General features: G+C 46.5%; 1 protein-coding gene across 2 annotated transcripts; it reads right to left on the minus strand.

Annotated features, from left to right (window-relative positions):
* Nucleotides 1-12099: 12099 nt before the first annotated feature.
* NSUN4 (NOP2/Sun RNA methyltransferase 4) lies at nucleotides 12100-22193 on the minus strand. 2 transcript variants are annotated; one of them, XM_073357832.1, is made up of 6 exons: nucleotides 22001-22193; nucleotides 16029-16441; nucleotides 14999-15153; nucleotides 14351-14505; nucleotides 13752-13876; nucleotides 12100-12612 (listed from the first exon to the last, which is right to left on the minus strand). In XM_073357832.1, the coding sequence occupies exons 2-6, from the start codon at nucleotides 16385-16387 to the stop codon at nucleotides 12336-12338; spliced, it is 1071 nt and encodes a 356-aa protein (XP_073213933.1). In that variant the 5' UTR covers nucleotides 16388-16441; nucleotides 22001-22193; the 3' UTR covers nucleotides 12100-12335. The 2 variants fall into 2 exon arrangements, with proteins under 2 accessions (XP_073213933.1, XP_073213932.1); XM_073357831.1 differs by lacking the exon at nucleotides 22001-22193 and adding an exon at nucleotides 17947-18084.
* Nucleotides 22194-22206: the final 13 nt, after the last annotated feature.

Below are 22206 nucleotides of genomic sequence, written 5' to 3' on the forward strand. Positions count from 1 at the left end.
CTCTGGGGTACCTGGCATTGGCCACTGTCAGAAGACAGGATACTGGGCTAGATGGACCCTTGGTCTGACCCAGTAAGGCCGTTCTTATGTTCATTTCTTCTCCAAGGTCTGAAGACACTTCACCCATATAGAGCAAGGGGTAGAGCAGGAGAAGGGTGTGAAAACAACAAAATACATTTTTTAAAAATCAGTCAACGTTGGCAGGGGGTCTCCCAGAGCATCCTGTCTCACCAGTGTCTGCCTTTAGACTATAAGCAATTTGGGGCAGGGACTGTTTGTTTGTTCCATGTACACAGTCAAGAACGTAGCTGGTGTTGAATAATAAATCTGGCTCTGGCCCAAGGGCAAGAGCAGAGAATAAAGAACCACCTGGTAAATGTTCTTGATCTCAAACAAAATGCAACATTCTTCATTTGGGAGGGCAGGCTCAGCATAGGGTCTCACATCCTTCCGTTTGCTAGTGGCAAACACAGAATCATAGAATATCAGGGTTGGTCATCAACCCTGATATCAGGAGGTCATCTAGTCCAACCCCCTGCTCAAAGCAGGACCAATCCCCAATTTTTGCCCCAGATCCCTAAATGGCCCCCTCAAGGATTGAACTCACAACCTTGGGTTTAGAGTAACAGCCGTGTTAGTCTGTATTCGCAAAAAGAAAAGGAGGACTTGTGGCACCTTAGAGACTAACCAATTTATTTGAGCATGAGCTTTCGTGAGCTACAGCTCACTTCATCGGATGCATACTGTGGAAACTGCAGAAGACATTATATACACAGAGACCATGAAACAATACCTCCTCCCACTCCACTCTCCTGCTGGTAATAGCTTATCTAAAGTGATCACTCTCCTTACAATGTGTATGATAATCAAGTTGGGCCATTTCCAGCACAAATCCAGGGCCAATGCTCAAACCACTGAGCTATCCCTCCCCCTCCGCCACAGGAAGCTACAGGCTGCAGAAGGGTTTGATGGGTGGACTTTGAGATACTGAAGTTCACTGCTCAGAGGCCACTTGGATAAATCTGCACTGTATCTCTTCAGACTCATTGCTGCTGAGATCTTGGGGCTCTGGGGGACAATTTCAGTGGAATCCCAGGGAAGACGAGTTGGCTCACAACTGCCCAGCTGGTGGAGTCGAACAGACAAGCGATCGACCACTCTGCGATCTGGACATGGAAAGCAGAATAAAACCAAGAGCCACTCGTCCCTGTGCTAGGGACTCTCAGTCCTGGTTGACCAGACTGATCCACAGATTAGCCATTAGCAGCAAAGCTCTTCGTGCCCAGTAACTAGTTCAGTGCAATAAACAGACTTGGCTGTGATCTACAGCAACACTTTAAAAAAAAAAAAAAAAGAGAGAATTTTTTTGTCAAAAATGTTCTGTTTGATTCAACCACCGAAAATTGGGTGGGAGGGGGGGGGACTTTTTGGTTCAAAATTTTCAGCTGTCAGTGAAAAGTTTGGCTTTCAAAAACGGATTTTTTTTCTGGAAGACTCTGGTTTTTTAAAAAAATTAAAAATGATCATAGAGAACCAACCTTTTTGCGGTTTCAAGTTTGTGTTGAAAAAAATTGGAAAAACTTTTGCAGGAAATTTTGGAAAAAAAAATCAAAATTTCTTTAAATTGCCATCAAAGATATTGGTGATCTTTGGAGCAGCTCTAGTTGGTACATCTTATTCCAGCTTCTGCTAGAATTCACCTGTCATGGGGAGCAAAGTGGGCCCAGCTGTTCTGCTGTCCACATTGGCTGTTGAATTCAATGGGAATTGTTCTACTGATTTCCGTAGGCGTTGGAGGAGGCCTCGTAAAAACACCTACCACCCACTGGGCAGTGGTTCAGGATCCAGAAGTGGGATGGAAACTGTCCAAGGTGGCATCCACACAGCTTGTCCAGTGGCACATTGATACCTCAGAAGCTGGAAGGGGGGCCCAGAGTCACAATCAGAGGGCGCTTTGAGTCATGAAGAGAGAGACACCACAGCAGGGCAAGATCTAGCCAGGAGGAAGTGCAACTGTGGTGAGTGGAACCCTTTACAGGCACCATCACCATAATATCCGAACACCTCCCAATCATTAATGTAGTCATCCTCACGACACCCGTATGTGAGACCAGGCCGTGCTAGTATCCCCATTGTACAGAGGGGAAACTGAGGCAAAGAGCAGCTAAGTGACTTCTCTACAGTCACGTAGGAAGTCTGTGCCAAGGCGGGGCATTGAATTTGGGACTCCCACATCCTAGGGTAGTGTGCTGATCACTTCCCCATCCTTTCTCTCCATCCTGGGAGCAAGGAGGGATGACTTGGCCCCTCCACAACAGCTGTGCCCTGTGAAGCAGTGACCCCAAGTTCCCTGACCCAAATCTTTCCCTCCCCCAGACCACAATACGTGCACAGTAAAGCCAGTGGTGGTGTGTGGAAATGATCCCAGCTTTATGCCTTGCCCAACGGGATCTCTCACTGGCCAAATCCTCAGCCCAGCGCCCCTTGGTAGCAGGGCTGCTAGAACAGGTCCATGAGATCTGGGGCTAGGAAGTTCCGGTAGAGTTCCTGCACAGATAATCCCTTTGCCATTAGCTCATGGGATACCATGGGGAGGGGGGCAGAGAGTGCTGAGGGACTCTTCCGTGGAGCAACGTTGGACTGAGTTGGGAGGAATCCCTGCCGTGGTGCAGCTACGCTGCGTGAATGGACGTGGTTGGAATCCTTGCTATGACTCGGGTGGAGCTGGTGTGTTTGCAATGGTGCTGGCAACCCTTGGGTAAGGCTAGGAGCATGTGAGTGTGTGGCTGGGGAGTGATTTGAAAGGGGAGCAGGCGCTCAAGGTTCCCACCGCCGGTGATGGCAACTGCTGCTTTCTCTGCCACTGAGGGGCCAAAGAAAAGTGCTGCCATAGGGCAAAGAGATTGTCTCCTGCCTCTAGTCAGCGGCCTTGCTCCGACAAGGACTCAAACCATCCCAAGCCTGGAGCAAGGCTGACGTCCCTTTACTGTGATTAAAAAAAGAGAAGGTAAGATTAGTTTGTAATACCCACACCCCAGATGAAAACCCAGACCTACTGAAGGCAACAGGAGTTTTTGCAATTGACTTCAGTAGGGCAGGATTTCACTCCCATCTTTGCTGCCTCTTGAGCAATCACTCCCCTTTTGATTGATTACGTGGTGAGCAAGCCCTTTGCAAAGGCCTGTACTGATGGAGACTTCCCTTTATTGGAGAAGTTGTAAGTCAACACAGCACCATTGGATGTGTACTGGAAAGAACCCTGAGTACGTGCATTTTGGATCCAAAATGACACTACAAATCCCAAGTGAAATAGGCCCCACGGTCCTGCCTTATTTAACTCACAGGAAGGGAAGAACCAATGCCCATGCTTCCAGCCAGGAAGCAGATTCTTTAGATGGAAGAGCTAAGATCAGCAGGGAATGGCCAGGGAGGATGGATTGAGTCAGCTAGCTTTATCCACCCATCCCACTGAGATTTATTCATGGATCGCTGGTTTTATCTGGCAGGGGATAATATAAAGGGAATTATGTTTAGGTTATACATTCTCAATCCCTTCGGACTCATGGTGTGGAGCACCCTAGCTGTGCAGAGCCAGCTGGTCTGAAGAATCCAGCCTGCCGTGGGACATGGTGATTTCAAGGAGTGCAATTATTTTTCCATTTTCCATGTCCAATCAAGTTCCGGTTAGGAATCAGCACTGCTTAGTGTAGGTATCAAACAGCTGGATTGCCTGAACTGCCTCCTTTCTCTGTTACCGCCCAGGGCAGGAGATGTTATGGATGCCATGTTGAAATCCCAGATCCGTTGTTCCAGCCTGCCAGTTTTGGTGTGCAGGATTTTGGCTCTGATCTTAAACCCCATGGTGAGTCACCTAGATGTGCATCTTTCTCATTCCCTCACATTGTCATGGCAAATGCTCAGAGATCTGCAGCAAGTCAAAGGTCCAGCAGATGGAGAAAGGGGAATAATGGCCTAGTGGTTAAGTTACTGGCCTAGGATTCAACAGATGTGCCATGGACTCCCTGTGTGAGCTGGGGCAAATCACTTAATCTCTCTGTGCCTCATTTCCCATCTGTAAAACAGGGTTAACAATCCAGACTTTCTCCCACTCCTATTTTGATTATAAACTCTTCAGGGCAGGGATTGCCTTTTACCATGTGTACACCCCAACGGGGCCCTGAATTTTGGCTTGGACCTCTGCACACTGTTGTAACACACCTAATAATAAATATCTTTGGTTTCAATGTGTCAGCTTTGTCAAGTATTTTAATGCTCCATGGGCACAGAATGTACCTCCTTTACGGGGAGCACCTGAATGCAGGCTTGTGTTTTGTTAAAATAAACACGGTCTTTCAACAACCGTGAACATGTACAATGTGTTGGCTGATTAGCGGGCCAGCTGTTGCACTTTCGTGCTGATTGCTTTAGGGATGACTGCCAGGAATAAATCAGCGAGGTTGCTTGGGGAAATGTAAAGACCATGATTTACATTTGAAAATTTGATCTCTCAATAGTTTCCGAAATGCATCTTATACGGCAAGTGTTTGCCTCAGTATTTGCATTGATGGCTGTGGTGAGATGTAAATTGATAAGCACTTCTGGATCCTCCGAGTGAAATGCATGCCATTTCCTCCAACCGGTATTACATTATGAATTTATATTTGTGATCATTTCCCTCATGCATTGTCTGAAAATGACTCTTCTGCTCTGAGCCCTACTGGGTCAAGCTCACTAACTGAAATCAAGCTACATCCGCTTCTTCCTCAAGCTGAAATAGGACAATAATAATAATAATAATAAACTTTATGGAGACAGTGCTGGGTTTCCATGTCCTGCCTGTTGATGATCAAATTCTGGGCTCAATAACGCAGCTAAAAACAGTTAAGGCATAGAGGTGAGAATGTCCTTTGTTATTTTGAGTAGGAATTTTTTCTGTAACAATCTGCATTCCATTTTCATATCCCTGACTGGTTATTTGTGGTTTGCTTCTCGTATATCAGTATGTGCCTTTGTTATCTCCCTGTAAAGCAGCTGGCCGCTCACCCTTGGTGCTGCCCCTAGACGAACAGATCCCGGTAATGCATCTAGGCCGATAGATTGAGCTGGAAATTAGAGAGACTGAGAAAAAGGGGTATATGTGAGTAGCAAAGAGAGGAGAAACACATCTGTTTTGCAAATTCACTATATTTTAAATACTCATTGAGGCAGATCCTCCGCTGGCATAAATCAGCGTAGCTGCACTGAAATCAAACGAGCTAAGGATCTGGCCCCTAGTTCCTGAAAATTCAAAGGAGAGCAGTGAACCATCCACCGATAAAATCATATTGACGCTGACTAAATGGACTTCAGGTCTGATCCAGAGTCTGGCAATTGCTATGATTGCTCTGTTACCAGGCTAATTTAAAATAGAATTTCCTTAGTTTCTCTGAATTGCCAGAGATCTGAATGACCTGTGTGGAGCAGAGTAAGAGGCTTTTATTTCAGACTTCAATGCCAGCATCACATTCAAATAGCTGTGCTGAAATGGGGTATTTGTGCAAGGAATAGTAAGGAAGGGCAGACAGTTCATTAGCTTATAACATACCAGGGTTGGATATATATCACTGATCTGGGTAAAGCTTGCTTCATTTCAGATGCTGCTTGTTATGGCAGGATGGGATATGAAACAGGAATTGGGAGGCAAAATGGGATGCTGGGTTTCCACCTGTATATCGGTATCCAGGTTGGTGGTGTAGCCCGCAGCCCCTGCACAGCTATGCCGGTGTCCCAGCTCCGGGAGTGCACAGTATAAGCTTAGGTTACACGTGTGTTTTTCAAGGTAGAATTACAGCAGGATTTCCACACAGATCCTCTAGACCTTTATCCTACATGCATTTTGATTGGCTGTGGCCTGGGTCCAGCAGAGCGCTTCTGCAGGTGCTTAACTATAAGCACTTGCTTAGTCTCAGCGACTTCAGTGGGGCAACTCAGGTGTACTTAAGTGTCTTGCTGGGCTGAGGCCTGAGGGTATTATGTAAAGGTCGCAAACGTCTGTGGGTTTTCTCGCCCTTTTAAAATAGGGGTGGAAGAATAACATGGAGATTGTAGTCGCTGGTCTGAAATTTGCCCGTCACATCCCATTTAAGTTTGCGGGTGTTAGTGAGACCTCAGTAATGCATAAGCTTTGTGCTACTCCTCTACACAGGGGTAATTTCATCCTGGATGAATCTCTTGCAATAACCCATGGCCAGACTCTGCGGCCAACGGATGGCAGCAAAACAAGGGCTAGGACAAGAACTCAAGACATGTGGCTTGAAATATGTAAGCCTCTGCCCAGTGAGCAAAGGGAGAACTGTCATTATAGTAAACTGATTTTTTCCATCCAATAGAGGTGGGGTTACCAGTTTTGGTTGGATGTATTCCTGGAGGTTTCATCACAGGACAAATGTTTAATTCCAGATTAATCTTTGATTCCTGGAGACGCCAGGACAATCTTGGAGGGTTGGCATAGAAGGGAAGAATACACATACACACAGATCTGTTAATTTACGCATTGTCTTTAGAGACATTAAAGAGCTTAACGCACAAACATCTATTTAATTAATGTGTGCTAAGGAAACGAGAGAACACAAGGCGCTACCATAAAGGTTCATTGTAAATTGTGCCATGGAGAAAGAGGAGTGAAAATGTTTACAAAGTGAACCAATCAAGACAAAACATATAGATCTTGTCCTTGTTACTAATGCTGTGCTAGGTTACGAAAGCCAGAAATGCCTGGAAAGAAAAGCTGGTCAGGAATTTTTTTGACAAAATGATTTTTCATCGGAAAATCCTAATTTGTCAAAGCAGAAACTTATTGGGTCAGTTTATATGAAAATTTGGTCCGGAAGGTTTTTTCAGGGCCAGGCTGGAGTTCCTGAGAGAGACCAAGACGAACCCACCCCTCCCAAGATAACCAGCGGCTTGGTAAGTCATCTGAGATAAGAATACTCAGCTTCAAGTCACTGGTTTGAATGAATCAGAGCAAGCATTTGAACATAGATCTCCTACACCCCAGTTGAGTGCCCTAAGGACTGGGCTATAAAGTCAGTATAGTGCTGGCTCTGTCCAATGAATATTTTGTTATTTATACCAAGTGGAACACCTCCAACAGGAGAGATTCTATAACACAAGGTCTTGCCCTTGGGTCTCCCACATTGTGGATGAATGCCCTAACCATTAGGCTAGTGGCTGTTCTGGTGTAGAGCTCTCTGGTGTCTTCTTTTTGTTTGTGGAGCAAAAACAACTGTCAAACCCTATTTTTTTTTTCCAAAGAGAATTCTTGTTTTCGAGCCAGCCCTACGTGAAAGCGTCCTTTCCTTTTCTTTGTTCACACTCTTTGTTTACTTTGTGCCTCTGAGGCACCATTCTAGGGAGCACTTGTGCCGGTGAGTAACTTGAAGTACATGAGTAATCCTACTGAGTTCAATGGGAGGGCTCGCAGGTGTAAAATTATTCATGCGTACGTGTGTGCCGGATCAGTGCCTCCACTTGCACTCACGTGCTTGAAGTTAGGCATGTGCTTAAGCATCTTGCTGGCTCAGGGCCTTAGGTGCTAATGCAATGCGCATCAAGGTCAGTGAGAGCCTATCCCTTGACTTGAATGGGCACTGGGTCACCTGGAGGACTGAGCCCAGAGTTGGGGGTCAGGAAGGCATTGGCTCTTATTCTGACTCTGCTACTGACTTGCTATTTGGCTGTGGGCAAGTCCCTGCATTTCTCTGCCTCAGTTTCCCCATCTGTGAAATCAAGATAATACTTGCCCACTCATTTCCGGTCTTTTAAGACTGTTTTGTCTGTAATTAGATTTTTTTAAAAAAGCAAAACTAAAAAAAACAAATTCCATCACATAGCTTCATATTGATACTTCCATGGCTCATCAGCAGGGTTGGAGCCATCACACAGACCTCTACCACTTGAGCAAATGCAGTAACTGATAGAGGATAACAACCTACTACTGCTATGTGGACCAGCACTGAAGGAAGGAGGATGAGATACCCACTTGCCCAGTGTGTTTTCATAGATTTGCTGATAGCAGAGTAATGGTGAGACTCAGGCATCTTGGGTTCCATTCCAGGCTCTAGAGGGGAGGTGCTTTGGTGGGCACAGACTCTTCTGCTCATTTTCCCCAAGCTTGACCCGCTGCTGTCCCATCCCCTCCAGCCTATCCCTGGCCTGCATTTCCCTATCCCTGGCTCCTTCTCCCAGGCTTCTCATCCCCGTCCCAGTCTCCTTGCACAGCCATTCCTAGTTCTCCAAGTTCCAGTCTTGCTGTCCAAGGCCCAGTCTCCTCCCTCCTCCCTCCCCCCATGCACACTCATTCCTGGTCTTCTTGCTGTACCTAGACTTCACAAAAAAGTAGCGAGCCAGCTGCCAAAAAGAGGCGGAAAATGTTTTCAAATGCACATACTAATGAAGCTTAAACAAATAAGATTGTTTCGAATAAATACAATAAATTCGCAATGGGTTTTGTCTTTTTAAAACTATTTTTTTCTAAAATACAACGTACAGCCAGAAACTCTCAAAAACATGAATTTTGTAGAACTCTGTAGATCATCCATAAAAAGCATCGTTTTTCTCCCTTATAATAAAATGTCAACTTATGAACAGGACACGAAGTCAACATATATTCCTGCCATTCACAAAAATCCCTCTGAATTTCATAAAAAAACCCCATAAAAATACAAAATACACCTCACCTGCCCCACAACGCCTGCTGTCTCTCAGCGTGGGTCCGGGAGAGTTCTGCTCCTCTTAGCACTGGCTCTGCAGGTTGGCTTGCCGTTGGAGGGGAAATCAGTGACGTGGAGGCTGGGTATGTTTTTAGTGCAAATGCTTTGCATACACACCAGTCCTGGAACAGGGGTGGTCAGCAACTGCATGCAGGTGAAATGTAGCCAAGTCAGCTGATTAGAAGTGACTTTTGGCTTGTTCATGTGGCATTGGGTGGATGTTTTCAGGCAGTTGTGGCCTGTGGTTTTCCCACTTGTCACTGAAGTACACTTCCCCCGCCCCCGCCCTTGACCAGAGCCCTGCAGCATTTTTTGCAGCATGGGGTCATGATGCAAACCCCGCCCAGCCTTGTGACATCATGATGCAAACCCCACCCAGCCTCATGATGTTTGGATGCAAATCCCCACCCAGTGTCATGACACCTGGATGCAAACCCGACCCCCTGTTTTTTTGGGCTGTTTTTTCCATGTTTTGGGGGCCAATCACACTTGGTTTAGAGCAGTTTTCTGGCAAGCCCTAGGCTGGTTCCTGGGATAGCAGCTCTGCCTTAAGGATTGACTCTAATTAGCGAGATTAAAACAGGGCAAACACCCTTGCTGCTCACTACAGCTCTCCCCAAGGAATCCTCTACATCTACACCAAACTAAAAGCAGCACAGATTTCTTCCAGCAGTGAAACAGAACTTGCCTAACAGCACCATCTAGTGGCTCCCTGGCCCTCGTAACTGTATTAATTGTCTATGTCCAAAGACAGAGGGGTTGAACTAGAGTCGTTAATGCCAACCTGCTATTGGTCAAATATGAACGCAAGAGACTTGTTCCATGAAGTTATGCGTGAAACCCATTTTGTTGAAGGCCAACGCAAGGCCTCTGCCCCACTTGAGTCCCATTGTTTTAAAGGCATATGTGGGGCATAGGAATGAACTCCAACCCACGTTGCCATGTTCCCATGGAATTGTTTCTGCCTGAGAAGCTTTTTAGTTTTTCCATCATTCTTCTGCACAATACATTGTAAAGACTGACTCTTCAGGTCCAGCCTCTGGAACTTAACTATTTAAATGTAGCTTCTAAATGACTGGCTGGTTCCCTTTCAATTTAGAGGACTTATTGAAATAGACAAGAAACATTAAAAAAATAGGAAAATGTTCAATCACAACAGCTGTTGTGGGCCCAGCCCCATCCTCAGTCAAAACCCCCAGGGTGTACATAGGCAGCTCCCACCACTGAGATGAAGTCACCATCCCCATGGGGAACTGGCTCCACACTCCATAAGATGCATGGGCCCCATTTAGCCTCCACCCCAAGCATGATGCATTGTCAGATGGTGTTGGGTCATAACCAAAACTCTGCCCATGCTCTGTTTCCATTCATCTCCCATAACAACTCCCCCACCATGTGGCAAAGCCCTAGAGAATTCAGTACAGCTGTATATCCCTTTGGTAAGATTCTCTGTTCCATTCCAGAGGGAGATAGAATCATTTCTACAGAACCCTATGACATTTCTTTAAAACCCTGATATTTTCATCCCTATTAAGCTCTGCAGAACTTTCCCATAAAGGCCTGCAGCTCAAAAGAAACTTGCCCAAGGTTCAAAGTTCCACATTCCCACACGTGTTTCATGTTCTCTCAAATCATAGATACCATGTTCTATAGTCAGCCACTTTGCCACCTGGTAAAAATGTAATTGCTAATTGTAGCTGATGCTGACTAATATACACAGGCTAACCTACATCCATGTTATGCTGATAATACCACCTGTCATACATATTCCAAGCAGTTAAGTACTGTATACAGATTATTAAGCATTACTAGAGCAGTTATATAGCCCAAAATTGGCCTGTACTTTTGTTATAATCTTGTACACTTATGCTACGTCGCCCATAACATCTTGCATTAGCTGAAGTAAGCCTTGGCTTGAGTAGATAGGAAAACTGTCAGTCTCAGAGCATATGATTATTTCCTCATGGCAACAGGAAAGGAGTTACCCATACAAACCTAGGTGTCTTCATACCTCCTTGTACATGAAATGCATGTGTTCAAAACAAACATAAGGGTGCATCATAACCTGGAACGCATGGATTTAGAACAAAAGATAAAGGGGTACACCATGGTACCAGAAACAAACAAGGTAAGAAGCTGATCAGTTGAATCCAGTTTCAGGTGACATATACAGTACCTTTTGCTGGTAAACAAGTAGGGAATAAAAAGATGGCTTAAGGGATGCAACTTCGGGGAGCACACCTTCTACGTAAGGTGAATGTAACATCACTGAATGGGCCTACTCTTCGCAGACTAGTAATGTATAGAATCGTTTTCCTGTACCACCTTAATAAACCTGACTGACATTGATTCCTTATGAAATATACTCAAGAAAGACCAAATAACCAGTGTAGTCAAGCAATTGACTATGCAATTGATCAACAACTGAGCTGGGGCTTAAGTCTCATTTCTATATGGGAGGTTCTTATGGTGCAGAAGTTCTCTCAAGGACTCCCTGCCCTCTCATTCATGATTGGCCAGAGCTGATCCTCTCCCATTCATGACTGCAGACATTACTGCAGCAGGGATTTTCAAAGGAGCCTAAGGGAGTTGCACCCCTAACTTCCATAACATTTCAATAGCAGCTGAACCCCTAGTTCCGTTAGGCCTTTTGAACACCGCACAACAACTGCCTTCATGGGAAAGTACAAGCAGGAAGTTATTTCGTGTGGGTGTGACCCTTGGCTATTCTGGTCTGCTAACAGCAGGGACAGTAGGAGGGGATGTAACACTGACATCTGCCCACTGCAAATCAACTGAAACCATCACGCTAGGACCCGGGACTGAGTTCTACCCCCAGCTCTACTATTACCTCACTGGGTGTCCTTGGCAGCTCTCACACCCATCGGACCTCATTCTCCCGATCTAGAAAAGGGGATACTGGTACTTACCGGCCTTGGTGATCTAGTGCTGGGAACGTGCTACACAAGAGCTAATACATCCCTTATATCATCCTATCCGTATCTGACTGCAGGGGCGTATGTAATAGCATGCGTGTCTACAGAGCCGTTGGTTTGTGGACCTGAGGCCGCATTTCCAAATGCCAGCAGAGGTGAGGTAGGAAGTTATCACAGCAATGTTACAGATGAGGAAATGTGACACACAAAGTGACTTGCTTAAGGCCAAGCGGCTGCAGAACCAGAAGCAAAATCCAGAGTGCTCAACCTCTGCTCTGAGCACTCATTCCCTCTGTGGTTATTTTACAAATAAGCAGAGGAGGTTGGAGAAGAAAAACAATCAAGTTGCAAACAAATTTTAGCTAGATCCTATGAAGTCCTGTTCCCAGAAACAGAGCAGAGACATTACACTCTTATCATGTCTGCATCATTTATTCTCGGTGTTTGTGGCACAAAAGCAGACATCCCTCCAGGTGTTTTAAAAGAATCACAAAGCAGTTCTCTCTCTGGAACCTCTCGGTATTTCATTATAGCCTGGAAAGAGTGAGATCACCGCAGTTCAGAATGTCACAACAGAGATGCAGCTGGGTGAAGACAAACTGCCCAATCTCACCTCCACCAGAGATAGGGGATCAAAAAGCTGACACCCCTACTGTTCCCGACGTAATTTGCAGAAGTACATGGGTCCAAAGTTGGCCGTGAGGTGGGGAAGGACAAGCTCCCCCAGCCTGCAGTCTGCAAAGAAAGAAAATGTGTCCTGGAAGAGTCTCCTGAAGTAGCTTAAGTCTTCAACGTGGACACTGATGTTGTATTGGGTTTCTGCTACCTCAACAGCTCTCTCGACAACGTACTCGTTCTGTAGCTGAGACAGGGAGCATGTGGAGTACACCACTTCCCCTCCTGGTCTGGCAGCAAGGAGTCCAGCGCTAGATGGGAGGGGAACAAAAAGAGGATTATGGGATGCAAAGGGGTAAGACCAGTGTGGAGGTAGGAAAAGAAAGAGAGGATTCAAGGCTAGTCATGTTAAGTTGTTAGAGACAGAGCAACTGTTGAGCTAAGTCTTCGCCTAATATCGCGAGACCTGCAGAAGCAGGGCTCATGTCAGAAGTGAGTGGGAAAACAACAGAACAGAGTCAGTGTGACCTAGCCTTGAGATAATGTTTTGAGAAGTGAAAGTGAGAAAATACTGGAATAGACAGGAAACAAAATGAAAGCAGATGTTTTCAATTAATGCATGCCACAAAAGGGTATAAACACTTGTGTGATATTGCTTGTATTTTGAAGAACTACTGAGGCAGAGGTACTCTCTGTCCATTGTATTTCTTCCCTTGCAATTGCTTGAATAAAGCTGTCTCTGACTTCTTGTATCCAACCTAAAAGTGAAGGCTGTGTTTCTTCCACACCCTGCTGTGACTGTGTGTGTCATCAGCACAGATTGTCTGCTGAAAGGGGAAGCCAACCTCCTGGCTAGTGAGAGATAGATAGGGCTTCTGGACGCAGCAGTCTAGATGGCTCCACACTATCACTGCAGTTGCAGGAGAACTTAACACTGCAATGATAAGCATTTGTCCCACACTGAGACAAATAGAAGCAAGATGGGTCATTCTGCTGGAAAGGAGACCATAAGCAGTTGACTAGGGTTCATTCAGCCACAAGCTCCAGGGACACAGAACAGGCTGAGAAAGGATGCAGAGGAAGAATGGTCTTGTGGTTAAGGGACTAGGTTGGGATTCTAAAGATTGGCTTCAATATTTGGTTTTTGGCTATAGAATCCCCTGGGTGCCCACTCTGTGCCTCAGTTTCCCACCTGTAAAACAGTGATGCTAAAGTTTCCTGTCTCACAGGGGTGTTGTGAGGATACAAGTTTATTAACATCTGTGAGGAGCTCAGATACTGCAGTTACAGAAAACTACATGAATTCTCCAAACAAGGTATCATTCGACTCCAATCTCTCCCAGACAGACATGCCCTGAGATATGGTTTTCTGTGCTCAGCCCAGCAGCCAGTATAAGAACCCGAGTGGACAGACAGATCGCCTGCCTTAGGTAGAGTCAAACTCACTCACAGAAGCAGCTGCATCTGCAGCATCGGCAACATCTGACGCTCCTTCAATCTCTTTCGACTGAAAATATTGTTGTTCTCTTCCATGACGGAGTGTCTATCAGTCGTGCACGGCACATCCACAAGCACCTGCGTAACAGAGGACTGGGATCTCAGCTCAGTTCTCCACCTGATTAAAGCTTAGAAATGTGTTCAGAGTCCTTTTCCTTTGCCTAGTTCCTCCACTATCCCTGCACACATTCTGATCTGGTCAGCTGTGTAGACAGTGCCCATCACCCTAGTATCAAAGTCCAGGTACACACACTGGATTGTCATTGGTAGGCTGCTCATGAGTCTGGGGGACAGGCAGATTGGGAGCTAGATTTTAAAAGGGCTGATAATTTCATACTATCGCATTTGTAGCTGTCAGCTAAGAGAAGGGAAATTAAACAACAAGTTCTCTCTTGCAGCTCAACAGTTAAGGAGAGAATTCCGCCTTCTCCACCATTCCATAGCTGGAAAAATAAATTATCGCCTTCCTCAGAAGCATCCAGCATTTTCCTCTACCAATGGCAGGAAACTCGGCTAGACAGATCTGCCTTTTCCATATTTTCAGTCACTTACCCTATTGTAAGTGTCCCCCTCCAGTTCCCCCCAATTCCTTCCATCCCAGGATGTGATGTGCACATCAGCGCTGATGTCTTTGGGAACGTAGCTACAGAGAACTCTGCGCAGCCTGTTACTGCGGGAAGCAGAGATATCGTTGGCGGCCAGGTGCCCTGCCATGAGAGAGACAACAGAACACACACTGAGAAAGAACGTGAAGAAAACCAACACACAGAGAAGAAAAGGAGTACTTGTGGCACCTTAGAGACTAACCAATTTATACGAAAGCTCATGCTCAAATAAATTGGTTAGTCTCTAAGGTGCCACAAGTCCTCCTTTTCTTTTTGCGAATACAGACTAACACGGCTGTTACTCTGAAACACACAGAGACAAACTGAAGTCCCAATTGCCCAGCCCCTATAATCACAGGAGAGTGGTCAGATGGGAAACACCCACCTGACATTAACGGATGGGCTTCTGCATAATACTCCATACCAATATAACTTGGGGAGAGGAAGCAGAAAGTTAAATTGGGGTCCATAAGGAATCTATCACTTTAACCCTGTCATAGTGAGTAAAGATCACCCATTAACCATCTTACCCCATCTATACCCTGACGCACCACTTGTGGACAGGTGAAGGGTGGGATTAACCAACTTTACTTACTGCAACACCCTGTTTGCAGAAGAGCCAGCGTCTTGCCACCAGGTGCTGCACAGAGGTCAAGGACTAGGTCACCAGGCTGCACATTGAGAGCCAAGACAGGCAAGAGCGATGCTGCATCCAGCAGATAGTAGCCAAGGGTTCCTAAAGCGTCTGGTCTAGAAATCCCAAGAAATGATTAAAAACCAAGATGTGTTAGGAAAAATCTGAAGAAAGGTCAAGATACAGAGCTTGAAAAACTCAGGTTAATACACATGAATGCCACGTTGCCAGAGATAGTTACCCAGCAAATATGTTTGATGAAGGAACAGAACACACAATCCCAGAAAAATACAAAGTTCCAGATGGAAGACACTGATTCGATGATGATCTAGTTCATCTCCAGATCACCAAAGAACGATTCCTCAAAGTACATTGCTTAGTACTTTGTCTGCTTTAAATATCCCTATATTGTACGTATTTTACAAAACCCTTATACGCTTCCTCACCTCACTCCAGCAAAACGTTTTTACAAGCACCAGTAAAGCTGTGTAGAACCAGCAGCTGAGCCACAGAAGCAACATGTAAAAATTAAATTCAATGCAGCTAAATACGCCATATGTGGTGAATTTGGGAGGGGAGGAGAGGAGGCGAATCGCTTTTATTTCTGTTACTCAAAAAGTCCTAACTCTGAAGATGACTCCTACAAGATAGCCTCAAATCCAGAGACTGAGCATCCGCTTTCAAGGAGGGGTTAGGGGGAAAGAATTGTAAGAAGTATACACATAGCACAACTGCCTCAAACTTTCCAATCAGTGTTACAAAACAGTTCATAATAATAATACCTAGCTCTTATTCAGCATTTTTCGTCAGTAGATCTCAAAGTGCTTTACAAAGGAACGCCATACAATTATCTCTATTTTACAGATGGGGAAACTGAGGTACCAAGTGATTAAAGCTATTTCTCCACGCCCACCCAGCAAACCAGTGACAGATCCAGGAACAGAACCCAGATCTCCCGAGTTCCAGGCCACAATGCTTCCGAGCGCCATACCTTGCCGGAGGAAACCGACTAACATCTCCTTTAGAGAACGTGTAACACTTGATGTTGGGGCTGATGGATGCAGAAAGCAATGACGGCGCCTGTGTTTGTTCCACAGACAACTGTTCACTGTGGGTTTCTTGGGGCGCTGTTTCCTCACCCCTCACTCCTTCTACACGTGAATCCCACTGCATGTGCCAAGCTGCTTTCTGAGATTCATAAACAAAATCCACAGCGTTTAGAAGTTCCAGCTCTTGGCTGACTCTGTTGGCGTCAGAGAAGTTGTTGACAAGGGCGCCGTATTTCTGTTCCGAGAGGAGGCTGACGCGGATTGAGGGCCACACGCTGCCAAACTGCACACTGTAGTTCATGTCGAAGTTCTGCAGAGCCAGTCGGGTGGCCGAGATCTTGGGAGCAGTGCCAGCCTTCAGAGGGATTAAAACATTAGGCACGGGAAAGAACCAAACACATTTATACCGTAACATTTCACTGCTTCCGTGACTGGGAATGATCAAGAGCGAGGCTCTGCTTTACCACAGTTACACTTGGCACTTCTGCAAGCGCCTGTCCCAGGAGGAACTTTGAGTCCCAAACAATCCAGCCACAAAACAGCCCTACTAGGAGGCAGCTGTTCTGCCCTTTGCCCAGATGGGGAAACTAAAGCAAAGACAAGCTGGGTAATTTGCACTCAATCTGAGAATGGCAAGACTGGGTTTGCAGGGTGGAAAGGGAAGATGGCCTCACTTCAGCACTTTTTACAGCTCCATGAAAGCCATGTGGAACCAGCCGTTGAGCCACAGAAGCAATATGTGGAAAGAAGGCCTTGGAACTGGCAGCAGTGGGGTGTTACTAGTAGGGAAGGGACTTCGGGGGGGGGGGGGGATTTATGGTTGGGAAGGAGAATGAGGGGAATCAGCCATGAGGTGGGAGGATTCAGGTTTTGGGGGGGGGGGGTTAACTGGGGTGAGAGGGAAGGGATGAGGGGAGAGAAGAGAATTTTGGGCTGGTGGAATTAGCAGAGAGGTGAAGGAATGATTAAGGGGTAAAGGAATGATTTCAAGAGGGAGGATTTCAGGGGGATTAGTGGAGGAGGTGGAGGAAAGTGGAATGATTTAGGGGTGTGACAGGGGGCTTGTGGAGGGAAGAGAATGATTTTGAGGGTGGGACAGGATTTGGGGGGATTAGTGAGAGGGATGGAGGGGGAGCGGAATGCTTTTTAGATGCAGAGTGGGTTAGTGGGGACGGGGGGAAGGGAAACATTTCAGGGGGTTAGTGGGGAGTGCAGGGGACGGATTTTGGGAAGTTAGTGAGGTCTGGGGGTCAGGAAGCTGGACTCTGGTACTGGGTTGCCCGAGTCGACGGGTGTGCGGGGAGAATTTCGGCAAGGCATTGGCAGGGGGCTGGGGGTTAGTTGGGGATAGGGGCGAGGAAAACATTTCAGGGGCAGGGGAGGATTTTGGGAGGTTCGTGGGGTAAGGGAGGCAGGAGGATGGGTCAGCAGCTGGGCTCTGGTACTGGGCGGGCCGAGTCCCAGGGTGCAGGGGAAGAATTTGGGTGGGCGATTAGTGGAGGGCAGGGGCAGCTTTGCGGGGGGACCAGTGGGGTGCGGGTGGAGAGGGAGAATTTGGGCGGATTAGTGGGGTTGGCGGGGTTAGGGGAAGGAATCATGTCAGAGGCAGGGAAGGATTGGGGAGGGGGGGGCACAAAGCAGCCGAGGGGCTGGGTCAGCAGCTGGGCTCTGGTACTGGGCGGGCCGAGTCCCGGGGGGGGGGGGAGGGAGAGAGAATTCCGGCGGGAGATTAGTGGGGGGGGCAGCTTTGGGGGGGCAGTGGGGTGAGGGGGGATTATTTCGATGGGGCGGCGGAGGATTTCTTGGGGGGGGGCGCGGGGCTCTAGAGGCGGGTTCCCGGTTCCCCCCAACCCCGCTCACCCACTTCTCCTTGTACCGGTACCGGTACCGGCGCGGGGGCAGCCCCAGGCCCGCCAGCCCCCCCGGCGGCAGCAGCCGCCTCGCCGGGCCCCTGAGCGCCGCCATGGTGCGCGCCGCTGGGCCGGGTCCGGCCGGGAACCGGGGCCGCCGCTGCAGGTTCCGGCCTGGCCCCCCCCACCTAGCACTCAATTCCCGCCAGCCGGGGGGCGGGGCAGCCTGTGGCCCCTCCCCTCCAGAGCCCCCCCCCAGCTTGGGGGTCCCCCCGGCTCTGTGCTAGGGGTCGCTCTAACCCCTCCAGATCCCCCCACAGCTTGGGGGTCCCCAGCCTCAGCCTCGTGCTAGGGGAGCCACCATCCCCTCCAGGGCCCCCCAGTTTAAGGGTTCCTCCCTGGCTCTGTGCTAGGGGACTCCCCACCTCCTCAAAGCCCTCTGCAGTTTGAGAGCTTAAATTAAGCATTGTCAGCCAACACAACACCCTCTTTAGCTACAAAGCCAACCGCCAAGGAGCACCCGAGACAAAACAAGCCCTGGGGCTTCGCCTAGCCCTGTGCAAAGACAGCTAGGTTTGGGGAGAGTGTACCTAGGAGGTAAAGACGACCCCTTTATCCTGCACCTGGGCAGTAATTGGGCAGTGTGAATGTGTTACCTAGAGAGGTGGTAGAATCTCCTTCCTTAGAGGTTTTTAAGGTCAGGCTTGACAAAGCCCTGGCTGGGATGATTTAACTGGGAATTGGTCCTGCTTTGAGCAGGGGGTTGGACTAGATGACCTTCTGGGGTCCCTTCCAACCCTGATATTCTATGATTCTATGATTACATTCACAAGCCTTTGGGGGAGGTAAGACTGCTTTAGCGAAGGGGTCAGCTTGTTAAAGTTTAGTCTCTAGAAAGCACCTGTTGATTCTGTTTTATCGGTAACCCTTCTATTTCCATTATCCTGTCTCACTAGCTCTTAAAAAGCTTGATTTTTAATAAGCTTACACTTGTTTTCACCATAAACACAACTCAGTACTGTGGTATTGTAAGAGGAGCTGATCCTGAGTCGAATTATTCAACCTGGTGTGTACACTGTTCCCTTCGGGGGCAGCATACCTGGTGTTACTGGGAGTGTTCAGTGGGTAAGGGCTGAATGCGAAAGGCAGATCTTCACAGGGGCTTATGGTGCACCTTTTGTTAACCTGCAATGTAAAGATCTAGCATTGACCTGAGGAGAGTGCTTGGGTGACTGACACCCAGTTAAGCACAAGCAATCCTCTCTCTCACTGGAAGGGATGGAAAGAAGGTGACTCTCAGTCTTGGGCACCCTGAGAAATATCACAGCATCTCAATTTACAGTATGCTTCCCAACAGACCCAAGGCATAACAGGCCCAAAAGGAGGATCTTCCAGCTCAGGGCCAAATTACACTTTCACTGATAGTGCTATACCTGGTATGTGCATACACCAATGAATTTGGTCTCCATAGGTGACAAGCCAGCACACCTTTCATAAGCATAAAATTCACTATACCTGTAAACCTTGGTGCAGAGACAGCTGCTTAGAATACCTTGTGTGACAGGTTTCTACAGTCAAAAAACAGCCATCCAGTTTCCAGTCTTGCAATTTTTCAAAAGACACTTTTTTTTTTTAAGGCATACGATCATCAGATCAGTCCTTCAGCAGAGTTTTTGTGCACAGTATGTTTAATACTTCAAAGCACTTTATGAGCTAGACATTATTCTGCTGTAGTATTCTGAAAATTACTGTGATATTTTAATGTCTGTAGCCCACGAAATATTTTCTTCAACGTGAAGCTCTCATACCCAGGCCAGGGTTGTGAGAAGGATGCTCCATTTAATTCATTGCTGATAGAGTTACAGAACACTATGGTAGCAAGAAAGTCTGATGCTTTTAAATCCAAGAACTGTTATTTTACATATTGTGCTTTGAAGCTCCAGGCATGAGGGAAAAATATTCATCGAATTACTTGTGAAGTGACAAAATGCACTTGTGGCAGCATCAGTATGAAGAATTATTAGATGCTAAAGATGCTCCCTTAAATCTTAATTCAGCATAAGTCCCATCTGTACTACAAAGAGCTGCGTTTCGAGTCAATGCTGTAGGTGACCCCACAAAACATGGGCCACTTCCAGAAATGACTAGTGGTTTTGGGTCTCCCACTTGAGACCTTAAAGCCACCTCATTTTCCAATAGTGCTGAGCACCAACTCTCAAACTCAGTCTCCATTAAGATGTGTGAAGTGGGGCACCCAGAGTCACTAGAGGCATTTAACCAAGATGGGCGTATAGTGTTTTAACCCTGCTTCCAAGCAGGGCTCTAGCAAAATTGTTGAACTGTAAATCCATTTGGACTCTTTGAGGAGGACTTGCCTAACCACATCTGTGACTATACCACTTTGCCATCTTAGGGCACACTGTATGACAAGATTGTAAAGTATATTGCAGAATATAAAAAACAACCACAGGCCCCAGCATTAGGAGCTGAGCCAGTAAGGGCTAGTTGCCAAGATTTTCCTCACAATGCACTTGATGGGTGTGTATCAAGACAGCTTTGTAGAAGCCAATAAGGCCATGGTGATAAGCAACAGTCACCATGGATTTGTCAAGAACAAATAGTGTCATATCAACATGATAGCTTTCTTTGACAAGGTAACAAGGCTTGTGGTTGGGGGGGAAGCGGTAGATGTTGTATATTTTGAGTTTAGTAAAGCTTTTGACACTGTCTCACATGACCTTCTCCTAAACAAACTAGGGAAATGCAACCTAGATGGAACTACTATAAGGTGGGTGCATAACTGGTTGGAAAACTGTTCCCAGAGGGTAGTTATCAGTGGTTCACAGTCATGCTGAAAGGGTATAATGAGGGGGGTCCCGCAGGGATCAGTTCTGGGTCTAGTTCTGTTCAATATCTTCATCAGTGATTTAGATAATGGCATAGAGTACACTTATAAAGTTTGTGGATGACACCAAGCTGGGAGGGGTTGCAAGTGCTTAGGAAGATAGGACTAAAATTCAAAACGATCTGGACAAACTGGAGAATTGGTCTGAAGTAAATAGGATGGAATTCAATAAGGACAAATGCAAAGTACTCCACTTAGGAAGGAACAATCAGTTGCACACATACAAAATGGGAAATGACTGCTTAGGAAGGAGTATTGCGGAAAGGGATATGGGGGTCATAGTGGATCATAAGCTAAATGAATCAACAGTAACTCTATTGCAAAAAAAGCAAACATTCTAGGATGTATTAGCAGGAGTATTGTAAGCAAGACATGAGAAGTAATTCTTCCGTTCTACTCCATGCTGATTAGGCCTCAACTGGAGTATTGTGTCCAGTTCTGGGTGCCACATTTCAGGAAAGATGTGGATAAATTGGAAAAAGTCCAGAGAAGAGCAAATGATTAAAGGTCTATGACCTATGAGGGAAGACTGAAAAAAGTGGGTTTGTTTAGTCTGGAAAAGAAAAGACTGAGAGGGGACATGATAACAGTTTTCAAGTACATAAAAGGTTGTTATAAGGAGGAGGAAGAAAAATTGTTGTTCTTAACTGCTGAGGATAGGACAAGAAGCAAAGAGCTTAAATTGCAGCAAGGCAGGTTTAGGTTGGACATTAGGAAAAACTTCCTAGCTGTCAGGGTGGTTAAGCACTGGAATAAATTGCCCAGGGAGGTTGTGTAGTCTCCATGACTAAAGATTTTTTAAGAGCTGGTTAGACAAACACCTGTCAGGGGTGGTCTAGATAATACTTAGTCCTGCCATGAGTGCAGGGGACTGGACTAGATGACCTCTCGAGGTCCCTTCCAGTCATGATTCTTGTGAAAAAGCTGCTGTATCAATGTATTGGATATGCCTAGCTGACATGATTGCTAACATGGTTTGAGTCTGCATACACTTACTGTAATTCTAGCTGTAGGGTAGATACCAGGGAGGGTGTCTTAAAGTCAGAGGGGTGTTTAAAACAATGGGGACCTTTTGTATTGCACAAATATGATTCCACTCCTTTTCTTAAGCATAGCCTGGAGGTAGCACACCCGTCCCTTATAGAAAGGGCATAAATACCTTTGTGCCTTCCTGCTGATTAAGATAAAATACTGGCAGATTTATGAGTAATCCTGTCTAGTCTCCACATACCAGAAGAAAGGGGCCCAGAAATAATCTCTTCACAGTTCCAACAAGCACAAAGTTGTATCTGTGCTTGTCCTTGATCCTCATCCTGCTAGTAATGGTTATGCATAAGGAATTCCTACAACAGGGAGGACACCTCC

The sequence above is a fragment of the Lepidochelys kempii genome, chromosome 8 (genome assembly GCF_965140265.1).
Source record: "Lepidochelys kempii isolate rLepKem1 chromosome 8, rLepKem1.hap2, whole genome shotgun sequence".
Lineage (NCBI taxonomy): Eukaryota > Metazoa > Chordata > Testudines > Cheloniidae > Lepidochelys > Lepidochelys kempii.